Source organism: Corvus hawaiiensis, chromosome 4 (genome assembly GCF_020740725.1).
Source record: "Corvus hawaiiensis isolate bCorHaw1 chromosome 4, bCorHaw1.pri.cur, whole genome shotgun sequence".
Taxonomy (NCBI): Eukaryota; Metazoa; Chordata; class Aves; order Passeriformes; family Corvidae; genus Corvus; species Corvus hawaiiensis.
The window spans coordinates 22393451-22407743 of record NC_063216.1 but is presented as its reverse complement, the minus strand read 5'-3'; the positions used below and the strand labels follow the sequence as shown (position 1 = coordinate 22407743).

The following is a 14293-nucleotide window of genomic DNA, read 5'->3' as shown; positions in this document are numbered from 1 at the left end:
TATTTAATAGGTGCACTGCAGATTCTAGGCTTTGAATTTCAAGACAGGGCATATTGTTATATAGAAATTCATTCTCCTCCCACACTAATCACTTCTGAGGAGAAACACTAGTCAAAATGGGATCATGACCTGCAATCTGGTTCTTATTTCATAGTCAGATCACATTTCAAGTGTGAGATCTACCTATTATTCTGGTTTTGCCAGCTGCTTTTGCCCATGCTGTGGTGGTAAGAGGAAGCACAGGAAGCGAGCAGCTCTGCACATCCGCTCACCCCAAAGATGTTGGTGGTGACTTGACATAATAAAAGGAAGAAGGAGACTGGAGGAATAATGTATAACCTCATTTCACTTCCCAGAAACACACTAAAGATGACTGAGAAATTGATTTGCAAGAGTCTGGAAAATACACAACAAACCAGAGGGTTTAAAAAGTGCCAGGGTAGAACTGCCAAGAGAAGAGGGCATCATCCTGTTCCTTTTGGCATTAAGGACAGAGCTGGCTGGGGGTGTAAGCAGCAGTGTGAGGCTTGGTGCACCACTGCTGGAGCAAAAAGCCTCTGCTCTGTGGAGGGACCAGGTGTTCCAGATAGAAAAGTCCCTTGGTCATCCCCACAGGTGCTTTACCCACCTCAGGAGGGTCATTGCTGACAGCCTGGCCACAGTGTGACAGCCTTCCTCAGGGTGCTGGGGAGCAGGGGGTGGGCAGTTTGACAGCCTCCAAGCACTCAGGGCTCTGCTCCGGGGGATGCCAGCGGGGCAGAGCCCCCAGGCTGTAGCTGGGCTGATGGGGACTGGGAGAAGATGTGGTGAGAGGGAGTGGCCATTACAAAGCAGGGAGAGCCAGGGACTGTGGCCAGCAGACAGGCCCCGAGGAGCACTCCAGGTACTTGCAGTTCTTGGAGTACTTCTGCTGTATATCCAAGATAAGCCATGTTCTCCCTTCTCCTCTCAGGTTTACATCTGTTCAGTAAGGAACACAGTGACACTGATTTATCTAGGCCAAATTGCTGACAAGTTGTTTGGACGAAGTATTCTGAGTGGGCAGATCTTCCTTGTGTCACAGGAGAGTGCAGGGCAGTTTAAACAGGCATAATAATCCTTTCTGTGCTCCTTTCAACCATGTTTTATTTGTATTCTGAGTCTCTGCATAGAGTGGAATAGCAGTGTCCTGGATCTTGAGCCTGGGGGCAATGCTGTCAATTAAAAGACTCAGCTTACATTTGTGGAGCTGAACCAAGACCCACGTGCAACACTCACTGAAAGCAAAACCCTTTCAGGCTGAAATGATATTATTCAGTATAACAGTTATTAATTCACATTCTTTGCTGTAGTCTGTAGTTTTTCTATATGCAAGTATCACTTTGCTGCTTAGTTATTGCTGACTGTGTTTTCTAAATGTCCTTATGCTTAATTTTTTTTGCCGTTTTTCTGTAAAACTCATTTTTGATTCTCTAACCCCTGCTTATTACATGCAAAACATCCTGCCAACCATTTTTGTGCAGCCCTTTTCTCTAATTTTCATTGTTGAAGTGTTCTGTTTTACTCCATTTTCCTTTCAGGTTCCATATGTTCTGCCTAAGTAGTTTTCAACCTCCAGATTTTTGGAGTCCAAAATTATTCTGGGGGAATTATGGTTTCCTGTATACCACATTCAAGTCCACCTGATAATAGGCCTTAAAAAAAAAATCATTTACCTTTGCAGATCCTTTAAAGGCAGCTCACAGAGGGCTCACATAAGGACAGTCCTGTTTGAAAGCCTTTTTTCTGAATACTGACACTGATTCATCAGAGAAACATCATTACTTTTCATTATATGCATTATTGTTTACTAGGTCCTGTGTTTAGTTTCTCTTAACATTCTCCATAAACTAATTTTCTTAAAACCTATTACCATTTCTATTGCACTAGGATCTCGAAATACCTTTTTAAAATTTCATTTTCTTCCCAGTGTCTCCCTTTTATCTCTAGGCTGGCCATTCATTACAAAGGTGATGCTTATATTCAGCACTCGAGAAAGATGAAGCTTTGGCAGTGTAACAGCCACTTGTTTATTCCCAAACCAGACCCAGCACAGTTCCCATAGAGCCTTCCCTCAGTGCTTTTCCCTTCTCTTTTCTTTCAGGAAAACAATCCCATTTTCATTAACAATGACAGATTGGTCCTCATACCTTTTTTTTTTTTTTTGGTTTTTTTTCCCCCTTTGGCCATTCTGGTGAGCCTGCCAGACACTGCTAATTAGCTGTTGCTTAGATTTGGGCTTTGGTCCTCTGAGATGCTCCGTACAAATGGACTCACAGGGATGTCTGTGCATGCTGTAGATGCAGATTCAGCCTTCTGCAATACAGTACAGGGTGCTTTTATAGCTGCATTGTCACTAAGGCATAGAACCAATAATTCATTTCATATAGGTCATGAAATACTTCTTAAGTGATCTGAAATTTAAATAACCTCTTGAGCAAGATTTGAACTGTATAATTTTCCGTCCTTGAATATCTGATTGTTTCAAAAAATGTGTAATCAGTACTGGAACCTATTATCCTTAGTTTAGGAATCCACTAGTATGACTTATCAGGAATTCAAAGGAATTCAGTTTCATGCCCATGAAATGGATGTAGTCAGAAGGAAGCTTGTTTTATGAAGGCATGTGCAATGACATGTAGACAAAATTACTTTAGACTTGTTTGAAATATTCATGTGAAGGTGGTACACAGGGCAAAATGAAGGAGAAAGAACAATGCAGGGTGATTTGCCAACCTTTAATAAGACCAGGGCATGCTTTTTGAGCTTGGGAAGGCAGAAAATATAAGAGCATTGTAGCAGGACTTAAACCAATGCGAGGTGATCGCACCAGGGCAGTGAAACTATTTAAAATGTCAATATAATTGTTTTAGGGCTATCTGCACTGATAAGTGAGCTCCTAAAGGTACCAGAACTGTGACTGAGACCAGGACTTTGCTGGCACCACTGTACAGTAACTTGAATCCATACTTTATCATAGGTGCTCCAGAAGGCCAGAGATCTCCATCAAAGGAGGTCCCACTGCCTCTTTATGAGATCATCCCTAGGGAATGACCACCCTTGGGTCATGCTGCAGCACCTCCTTCTTTAATGAAGACTTTGGCTAATACTTAGATGCTATTATATTGTAAGACCATCCATCTTTTCTCATCTCCACAGAGTCAGGAATGAGGCAAAACCAGAGCTCCTGACAGAAAGGGAAAGGAGCTTGAATATTTTTCAGATCCATCAGTGACCTTAGTAGTCCATTACAAATACAGATGGAGGATCTTGATAACAGAATGTAGGTGCTGGTTTTAAGGCCTAAGAAAAGACTGAGAAGTGAAAGATGGGATTCATTCAATTAAATATGTATGTCTGAATGTATCCATGTTTGTGCTGCCCAGCCCAGGTGTAGCCAGCACAGAGAAACTGACAACTGACAACAAAGTCCCCTGACAGCTGGGGACTTTTACAAGAAGACTTCTACAGAAGTAGATTTTTAAAACCAAGACAAATATCACCGAAGAAGCCCGGTTTGATATTGCTTATATTTAGGAGGCAAGAAGTGGGATAAATGGGCACTAGTCATAGCAAATCACGGGCATCTGGGTTTTTTCAGTTCACAGTAGCTTGAGGACCCCACAGTCACTGTGCTCTGCTGCACTGTGCACATACCTGCCCTTCACACGGCACTTTCTTCTGAGGCGTGGCAGAAAAGCTGGCAGGATGTAAGATGCCAGATTTCCCCTCGGGGTGCCGATGTTCAGATGTGGTGAGGCTGCCCTTGGGTTGTAAGATTGTCAACCAAATGACATTAGATGGAGGCCTGATTAGCTATAGGCACCCTGTTGCTTCAGCCTGTTTCCACACTATCCTTGACCCAACCACTCATTTTTAGCCTTTTGGTCTCAAAGATGTTTGTTTTCTGATCCATTCCCATGCTCAATAAACATTTCCTTGCACAGTGGCCCAGGTGCAAAGTTGAGAAAGACAGCGAGACTAGAACTAGTAAAAGCTGTTGAGACAACATTTTGCTTCTCCTTTGGATTTTGGGCTTTTGTTTCCCTTCTGATTTGTGGAATCTCTCACTGTCTTTTAAGAAAAGGATGTTGATGCTAGCTGTACCATGGGAATTACATTTCGAATGCCGGTGTTTTCCTCTCTTTTGACATTCAGTCATTGATGAGAGCCACTCACTCTTCTCACATTATATTAACATATTAATATTCACACTTGTTCCTTTCCTATTAATATTCACACTTACTTCTACAGTAGAATTTATTTAAAATGTGCATTTTGGAAGCAGTTTTCAACTAAAACTTGATAGAACATCTATTACTTTGCTTGCTTCTTCCATGTACGTTCTCTAGGCAATGAGAAGTGTTTGTGGAGGCTGGATTACAATGCATTAGTTATGTATGCATGCACATATATTTATAAAATTGATATATGCCATATACTGTATGCATATATTGTGTAACTAATGTGTTTCCATTTGCAGATCTCAAAGAACTTTGCTGAGCAGTTTAATCTTTTTTACCTATTTCTTAGTCATGGGGAAGCCACGGTAGAGAGGGGATGTGGCTTGTCTAAAACCACATTATCAGGTCAGAAAGAAAGGGAATCTATGTCATTGATTTCCAATACAGTGCGGCATTGGTGAGCAGGGATATCCATCCTCTTACAGGTAACTTCTATTTAAAATAAACACCTCCATTTGGAAATTCCAACTCAATTGTCAACCTTTAAAGGAGTGAATTTAAAAATAAGAAAAGTCTGTAAAACGTGAAAAACAGGTCCTGCTGGTACTTAGAGTAAAACTTGACCAGTATCAGTTCAGGTCTATTTGCAGGCCACAGTTAAAGGAAACAGTAAATTGAGGTTTTAGACTCCTAGTACCAACCAAAAAAGGCTGTGACATGGGACATTATGACATTGATCCAGGATGAACTCACTCTTCCAGTTCAGATATGTAAAATGCGCCTAATCTGGTGTGTTAACTTTTTACTGGCAGGCTTTGTAAGAGATCAGTTACTGTCTGTCTGCACCACTCTAATTTTATGCTGGACAAGTAGCATCTGTCTTTCTGCAGCCAGCATAAAGCCAGCATAAAACTGACATAATCTATGCATCAGGTCCTCCTGTTAATTTGACAGAGAAACAATGGTGTGACCGCATCTGAGCTGGATCCGTTTTGTCCTGCTGTCTAATCAGTGACACTGAGACCTTGTGCTAATGGTGATGGAAGAGCGGCCCTAGCCCTATGGCCCGACCCCGCCGCCGTTTCGCATTCAGGTTGCCTTGACCATTCCCAAACGCATTCATTCAACCGGGGACAGGGAAGAGAGCAGGTAACTCTGCTTTCCCACTTTCCCGAAATAGCAAGGGAATACTTGCGGACGCGCCCCCGCTCCCGCAGTTTGCTGGGCTCCATCTCCCTTCCTACTTCTGCCCGCGCCGCCGCTGCGGCCATGGCTGCACCACGCTGAGCAGAACCGAGAGGCGCTGACACCGCGGCGGAGGGGCGGGAGGGGACCGGCAGGGAGGGGGCCCGGGCGGGAGCAGCCCCGCAGGCGCAGCGCCGACATCCCGGCGGCACGCACCGCTCCGGCAGCTCTGCCGCTGCTGCCGCGCCGCTTCCCCTCTCGGCCGGCGGCAATGCCAGACCGGAGGACGCTGTCATCTTAAGGAGCGCAGGGGAGGGACCGTGCGGAGGGGAGGCGGCGGTGCCGGCGCCGCGGGAGGAGGCGGGCGCCAGCAGCAGCATCTCCGCGGGAGCCGCCGCACGAAGGCGCGCTCCCGGCCGCCCCGCTCGCCGCCCCGGCCTCCAGCGCGCCGCCGCCTCCCCGGGCAGCGGGGCTCGCCCGCCCGCTCGCCAGCCCAGGCGCCCCCGCCGCCGGGGCCGCCGCAGGGCCGGGGGAGGCGAGCGCGGCCTCGCCGCGTCCCGGGCGGCCGGCGGGGGAGGAGGGGGCCGCGGCTGCGGCGGGGCGGACCGCCCCCGCGCTCGGCGGCGGCTGCCGCAGGCGGCTCCGACCCCCACCGCCGTCCCCGCCGCCCCGGGCCGGCCGTGCCGGTGCCGCCCCTCGGCCGCGCCCGCCCCCTGGCTGCCTCCTCGGCCGCGCGGCAGTGCCGCCGAGGCTATGGCTGCGGAGGAGGTGCTGCAGGGCGCGGACCACTACAAGAGCGAGATCGAGCGGCTGACTCGGGAGCTCTCCGAGACGACCCACGAGAAGATCCAGGCGGCGGAGTATGGGCTGGTGGTGCTGGAGGAGAAGCTCACCCTCAAGCAGCAGTACGATGAGCTGGAGGCGGAGTATGACGGCCTCAAGCAGGAGCTGGAGCAGCTGAAGGAGGTGAGCCAGCCCGGGCTTTTGTCTCGCCCCGCCGCCGGGGCTGCGGGCAGGTGCGGGGCGCCCCACGCGTGTCCGTGCCCGGCCCCGCGCCAGCCCCTGCGGGTGGGCGAGCGGGGATGCGGTGCGCGGGCCCCGGAGCGGCTGCGGGCTCCGGGGGTGGGGAGGAGGGGTTTCGCGGGGCCGAGGATCAGCCGGGACCGTGGAGCTTAAGGACGGATTACACGAGATCGCAACCCCCTTGCCCTGAGAAATTTCCCCAGGGCCGCGCTCCGGCTCCTGCCGCCGGCAGCCTCAACTTCTGGGAACAGGCGTTTGCGGCAGTGGAGGGTCCCCCCGGTCCTACCTGCACCGCATCGCCCCAGGCTTTTTTAGGAAGAGGAAATGAAACAGTAGGATGAGAGCTGGGCCAACGCAGTGTATAAGGAGTCGGGATCTCTGTAAACAGCTGTCTGCAGTGCGTGAGGAGAGAGACAATTCCTTTTGAAGTTATTTATAGACCCGCTTTATTCTGCCAGTGAGGGGAATCACTGCCATTGGGAGGGGGGGTATACGACAGTCTCGAGGTCATCCATCAGTGGAAATTAAACTTCTGCGTCATGCTGAAAGGGTAAAATACTTGATTGGAGGGGTGATTTGGGGTTATCTTTCAAATGTGTTTTTGTAACACTCAAAGTATGAAGTAGCTGGGTGTTACACCTTACCTTTCAGCGCTGCTAGAAGTGACTCCGAAAAATCATCACCTTCCCTGTGTTCATCCTTAAGGGAAGTAACTTGAGACTGATAACGATGCACGGACATGGGAGCTATGGAAGGGCTGTGTGTGCACACGTATGCAGCACTCACAGCTCTGCACTTCATGGTGTTTTTGGACCATCTCAGAATGTAACTGACTAGGTTTTGTAAAGAGAAGATAAAGCATCAGACAGATATTCTCCCAAATTTAGAATGTATCTTTCTATTCTACAAAGAAAAGCCCCCAAAAATACTGCTGTATAGAATGTGCAGAAATTCTGTTACAATTAATGAAATTTCCATTAGAAACCATGAACATGTTCCATATGGAGGGAAGCCATTTAAAAAACTTAGATTATTTATGAATATATTCTTTAGAATACTAGCTGATGCCCTTTTAGAAGTATTTTTAATTAAATAAAGATTTCATTTTACTTGCAGGTAAATGAGTTATGCTACAGACTTGGTTCAGTGTCCAGAAGAGTTGAGAACATTATATTTTCAGTACGAAGAATAAAGCTGTTTTTCAGAAAAACCTATTGATCTCCTTAAACTTGATCTCTGCCTCCCTGCCCCCCTGAGCCTATGGAGTAGGCTCAGGACTTCTGAAACCAGTAATCACAGAGTGAGGGATAGAGATACATAACTTGGCACTAGCATGAAGGCAGTGCTGTTCGAAATGACCTGGCAGTAACAGAGGAACAGAATTAAGGGGGAAAAGTGCAATGCAGTTTCTAGGGAAAAAAAGAAGAAGAAGACGACGAAGAAGAAGGAGATAAGCAAAGCTGCAGCTAGCTGTTATCCCACCATAATCATGTACAAAAGAAGACTGATCAGAAGCCAGGATGACACATGGGTGCACAAGGCCACAGATAGAAAAGATAGTGCAAAGAATCGAGTTGAAGTTACTAAACTAGAGGGATTAGTCAATGCAATTAATTGAAATCAAAGATGAGCACAAACTCTCTTCCTGTTTACCTCCCCTTGAAGTCAGTGAGATTGCACGTTCTGCAGCCCAGAATGTCTCCTGTGGGGCCATGCCTTCATGCTGTGCCAGCCACAGCATGGATACTGAGGGAATATCCACAGAGAGAGGAACAGGAGAAATCCTGTAGCTTGCCTGATGCCGAGCAAGAGTGGAGCTTCTCCAGTTCCCAGTCCAGACCTGGGGCTCTCAATTCCAGAGCTCTCATTAGCAGCAGGTGGGGCATTTCCATCCCCCACCTAGGCTGCAAGAGATTTTATTTCTTGCTTTTAACCTTTATAGCAGAAACCACACTGATTCTCACTGCACATGCACCCTGCAAAGGAGAATTTTCTTTTAGCCCTTCCTGTTGCTGTAATCTGTTTTCTACTTCTGTGTTAGCACATCCATTATGAGAGTTCCCTTAGCACAAGCCAGACCTGTAACTGTGAGACACAAGCAAAAGGTGCCTCTGACGACACCAGTGAGGCAGAATTCAGGTAGTTCAGGCAGACTGTCCTGTGGAGTGTAGATGTGGGACTGTAGGGTTCTGTCTGAAAGCTCTTAAGGGGGCAGAGAAGTCCGAAGACACTTTTTTTAAAAATTAAAGCACCAGCCGAAACGTGTGGAGGAGGGTTTTTGTGTACGTACTCCAGCAGGCCCTTCCAAGAACATGCTGCCCAGTGGTAGGACATCAAATGCCCTGACTGACTGACTGACTGACTAATGGGAGCTGGGAAGAATTCTGTGCATTGCTCTTACTTCACAGCATTTGCATCCTCTTTGAAGCCATGTTGGGGCATAGAAATTAGGCCTCAGGTTTGTGCTAAAATAAGTAGTTTGTCCATTCCCAAGGAATAGTAGGTGCAAGTGGGTAGCCATGGTTACGTTACAGCTATTGCCTCTCCTTCTTCAGACCTTCTCTGAACAGATCCACTTACTATGGTCAACTTTTTTTGAGGCAAGTCTTCATCTTTTAACAGTTTTATTATTGATTTCTTGTGTTCTATTGTTAGGACCTCATTATATTGCTCAGCAAACAGAGCTGCCCATCTTTAACTACTCAGCCATGGTTTGGCAGTCTGGGATCTGGAGTCTTCTCCCATCCTCCTTGGCAATCCAAAACTCCAGTGGACTTCAGCAGTCCTTTTCCATATAAATCGCAATACCTCAGCTATACAATAATTTCCATCATTGGAGAGTGAAATGGGAAACTAAGGCCATTACAGGATGTTGAAGTAAAAGCAAATTACAATATATTACATTAAATATTAATACTTGTGTACAGGATATATGCTCTCCACTCTGCAATATAAATTGTTTTAGTAACCTCTGAAGTTTCTTCTGCTGTGTTCAGAGGTCTGTGCTTTAGCCCAGGATTTTGATGTTTTGGGCCATGAGATAAATTTATGCAAAACCACTATTATTATTTAAAACTTTATTAATTTTCATAGGCTTTGGGTTTGGTTTTTTTCAGTCTAAAAATGATGTTTCTCCACCTCCGTCAACTACATCTCAGTCTAGTAGAATTTTTGATCTTTGGTAAAACACTATCGTTTTAGGGCCCCTGTTCAGAATGTTACTTTAGCAGATGTGCTTTTAAACCTGCAGTCCATAAAAATTCAGAGACTAAGACTTGTTGCTATTAGTCATGGGATTGAAGGTAGCTTGTTTTCCTTGTCTTGCTGAGTTGGGAGTTTAATTACCATCATATTTTATGTAAAACATCTTCTAGTGGTTTTATAATATCTGGTCTTACATGTTTACATTGCATTTGCTGTAAGAATAATGTGTCTTGTTAGTTCTGTTTCTTTTAATGGAGGTGTAAAATGGCTTCTTATTGATCTTCTTGCCTGAGCTGTTTGCTGTAGCTGTCCCTGCTTTGGCATGGGGGTCCCTTCCAACCTCAGCCATTCCATGATTTTCTGATCAGCTACTGGGCACTGGTGGTCTGTAAAGTTTTTAAAGCAGAGAAATATCAGTCACTTCTAGTCATGATAAAATGGGGATGGAAGGCACCTTTGGTGTCCAACTCTACAAGATTTAGGGCTGGGAAATCATAGCAGAGATTTCTTTTCGGGAATCCAATCATGAACATAGCAGCTGTTCCTCTCCTTGACTCCCTCTCTGACTGACTAATTTAGGCAATATCTCACTTGACTTCTTGGCTTTTATGTACTTCATTCTATGGAGATAAACTCTTCTGCTGGGTTACACATGGCACTGGCTATCTGATTTCCAGGAAGTTTGGTGCTTGCTTTAATTTAAACCAGATTATCTGTGGTAAATGATTGGAAACCAGGCTAGTGGTGAATAGCCCTATCCTTGTCAGGTGTTTGTTTTCTTCACCTCACAGAAAAGTTGTATCAATGATTATGAAGTGCTTACTCAGTTACTAACAGGGCTTCCAGAAGTAATTCTTGGTCTGTGTCTGAAAGGGTTTTTTGAGGAGTAGAGCTCTTCCCTGCACTGTTTCAGCACAGGTGACTCAATCTTCATCTCTCCTCTCTTCTGAAGTGACACTGCCCCTCCAGCTCCCCCACTGTTCTCCAAAAGCTCTCACCCTCCTGCTACTTGAATCACCTCTGCCTCTTCCATCTTTGAAGTGTACATTTGGTGGGACTTGTCTGGATCCAAAAAGGCTGGAAGAGGGGGAGGCTCCTCCCAAAAAGTACTCCAATTACAGCCCTCTTAAATGTGGATTCTTATACACTCCTGTCTACATCATAGGATGCTTAGGAAAGCGTGAAGAATCCCACTGAGATGTTCTAAATTCTCCCCAAAGCAGAATGTGTTCCAAATATGGAGCATGGGAGCTGTGAACTGATGCCATGTCAGTATATCTTTACACCTCCTTCCAGTGACAGCATCTGTGGCGGATGAGGCGAAACATTTTCGGCATCTCATCCTGATCTCACCACTTTGTCCTTGGCGCCTGTTCATGTTGTGTCACTCGGGAAGGCCGTGCTGCCCCACACCAGCTCAGAGATGAGGACATTCAGTTAGTACAGGCTGGGGACTGACTGGCTGGGGCTCAGGTCTGTGGCAAAGGATTTGGGAATCCTCGAGGACAGTAGGCTGAGTGTAGGACAGTGGTGTGCCCTGACATTGAAAATTCCAACAGCATCCTGGACCTTTAGTAGCAGAAGCAGAGCTGGTAGATTGAGAGAAATGATTATCACTTTCAAGCTGGCAGTTGTTAAACCACATCTAGAAAACAGCATCTGGTTTGGGCTCCCTTAATACAAGAAAGACGTGGATAAACTGGACTGCATTCAGCAAAGGACCACCAAGATGGTCAAGAGCTGAAACACTTGCCCTGTGAAGAGAGGCTGAGGGGGCTGAGCTTGTTCAGCCAGAAAAAGAGAAGGCTGTGAGGGATCCAGCATCAGCCTGTCCATACATAAAAAGAATATTGAGATGTCAGAGCCAGGCTTTTTGCAGCAGTGCCCTCTACCTCTAGTTGGAGGCCTGTCACTAGTGGTATCCCCCTAGGGTCGGTACTGGGCCCAGTATAGTTTAACTCATTCATCAGTGCCTTGGATGAAGGGCAGATGCCCCCTCAGCAAGTTCCCTGCTGACACAAAGCTGGGAGGAGTGGCCGATACCCCAGAATGCTGTGAGCCCTTCAGAAGGACCTCAACAGAGATGGGAAAGATGGGCACAGAAGAACCTTCTGAAATTCAGAAAAGGAAAGTGAAGGATCACGTCTCTCATGCACCTGGCTGGGTGCTGGCCTGCTGGGAAGCAGCTCTGTAGAGAAGGACCTGGGGGTCCTGCCGGACAACAAACTGTCCCTGAGCCAAAAAAGTGTCCTTGTGGCCAAGAAAGCCAATGGTATCCTGGGGTACATTGGGAAGAGCATTGCTAGCAGGTTGAGGGATGTGATCCTGCCCCTCTACTCAGCCCTGGTGAGGCACATCTGGAGTGCTGTGTCCAGTCCTGGGCTCCCCAGTACAAGAGAGACACAGAGCTCCTGGAGTGGGTCTAGTGGAGGGTGACAAAGATGAAGGGACAGGAGCATCTTACAAGGACAGGCTGAGGGAGCTGGGTCTTTTCAGCCTCGAGAAGAGACAAATGAGAGGGGACCTCATCAATGTCGATAGTGTCTACAGGGAGGATGTCAAGAGGATGGACCAGGCTCTTCCTGGTGGTGCTAAGCAATAGGACAAGAGGCAAAGGGCACAAACTGTTGCCCATTACAAGCAAGTTCTGCCTTAACACGAGGAAGAACTTCTTTACTGTTCAGGTGACTGAGGACTGGAAGAGGTTGCCCGGAGCAGTTGTGGAATCTCCTTCCCTGGAGGAAGGGAGGTTGGACTCGCTGACCTCCAGTGGTCCCTGCCACCTGCAGCCATTCAGTGATTCTGTGAAGGGTGGGAAGACAAGAGATAACTGACATAAATTGAAACTATAGAGGTTCAGACTGAATGTAAGGTAGATCTGTTTCCCCCTGAGCACAGGCAGTCCTACAGGTTGACCAGAGAGGTTATGCAGTCTTTTTCCCTGGAATTTTTCAAGCCCCAACTGGACACAGCCCTCAGGAACCTGGTCTGAGTGCAGAGCTGATCCTGCTGTGAGAGGAGGTTGCACTATGGGAGGAAGGGGGCAGACAGCAAGGGACCTTGAGCAGTGCAAAGTCTCTCAAGGGTTCCCACTGCCTAGTTAAATTCCAGTGGCAGGTTGCTATAGGGTGAGTTACCCTATGCACAGTAATGTCCTGCCTGGAAACAGTGACTGAGCCTCACTTCGTGCTTGAATTTCATTTTCTCTTGCTGGTCATTAAGTCTGCAGTGACCTGGGGTTACGAAGGGTGGAGTTTGATGTGCTCATCTCTCAGCAAGACTCTCCTACATCTCTCTCTGCCATCCCTGCCCCTGTTCTGGCTCTCAGCTGTGCAACTGTTCATACTGTCACAGCAGGGTAGAAAACTAACCTCAGTTAAAAATAACCGAGGAGGGGTTGCTGCTGTCTGTAACCCAGATTGGTTTCATTATCTGATTCACAGTACCTCCCAGTGAACTGTTTTACCTTTGCCTAAAAGTCAGCACGAGGAGAGGAGTGAATGCAGAGGAAAGAGGGGGACGGGATGAACTGCTGAAGCGGGTATTGATGTTAAGAGAGATGCTCATCAAATTACATCAGGATTGCTTCCTCCAAGAGGAAATGAATCCTGTGCATTAGCCTACAGAAAACATAAGCAGCTGGAATCATGTTAGGGGGAAATTAGGACTATTGTTGAAGCTTTGGCAGCATGCAAAGATAAATGTAGATGAACCTTTCGGGTTTTTTTCCAGGGTCCTGTATTCCCAGTTCCAACTGTGTTGTATCCTTAGGAGCCAGTACAGATGAACATACAATATTAGTCCTCCTATAATAGTCAGCCCTTAAGCAGGGATGGTCAGCTTTCAACACTGGGGGCTCACATACTCACAAAATAAATCTAAACAGACTTCAATTTGTTTCCTCCCAATAGTTAAAATTATTTTCTTCATTTTGCTCTTTCATCAAATAAATCCTTTTCTAATCTGAGCGATTCTGATTGAATCAGTCATCTGGGTTGAACTCCTCAGAGATAAATGGAAGTTACAACTGGATTTTATGTCACGGAAAAGTAAATTTTCCATAGATTTTCTAGGAAATATTGGATTATTACCAAATCTAATATGACTGATTGAGGTGTTACTGGGTAAGCCAGGCATTTTTATTGTGAACTACTTCCTGTGTAAGGCTTATGAATGTAAAATTAGGGGTCACAGGAGAGATTTTAATCTGAAGGTCCACATCTGTTTGGAATTAGGCCTTTTGTAGTGGATTAGAAGAGAAATAATTTGCTACCATCTTTTCACCTTCCTTTAGGTGAAATACTTTTCCTTCCCTTCTGTGTTGCCTAGTGGATTTTCTTTCTCAGGGTGTGTGTGTGCAGTCTGTGTGCACATCAGCATTCAGGATGAACACCTGGCTTTATTGAAAGTGCAAGAGGGACAAAACAATGGTGGAGAAAATAAGATTTGGCATAAAACAGTAATTTGTGAACATTCATCATGGTAAAATGAGGAGCATTCTCAAAGTCAGAGTAAATTTGCACCTGGGCAACTTTAGTATACCTTATGCAATTGGCAGCTGGCGGAAAATACATGCAAGATTTTGTGTTTTCTTGGCTGTATTAAGGCTGTATCTTCTAGAGGAAGAGCTTTCTTCTTGAGATTGAATGTGTTTTTTCTTCAGTACCTTGTTCTCTCTT

The 14293-nt window shown here is 46.4% G+C and overlaps 1 protein-coding gene across 7 annotated transcripts in view; it reads left to right on the top strand.

Moving 5' to 3' along the window:
• The first annotated feature begins 6059 nt into the window (after positions 1 to 6059).
• The window catches only part of BICD1 (BICD cargo adaptor 1), a 172061-nt gene continuing 163827 nt past the window's right edge, over positions 6060 to 14293 (top strand). For 6 of the 7 annotated variants that reach the window (XM_048300254.1, XM_048300255.1, XM_048300256.1 and 3 more), the window contains exon 1: positions 6060 to 6353. In XM_048300254.1, coding sequence (XP_048156211.1) covers positions 6141 to 6353 — 213 coding nt within the window. In that variant the 5' untranslated portion in view covers positions 6060 to 6140. The remainder of the gene's footprint in view (positions 6354 to 14293) is intronic. The other variant, XM_048300257.1, reaches the window with a different exon arrangement.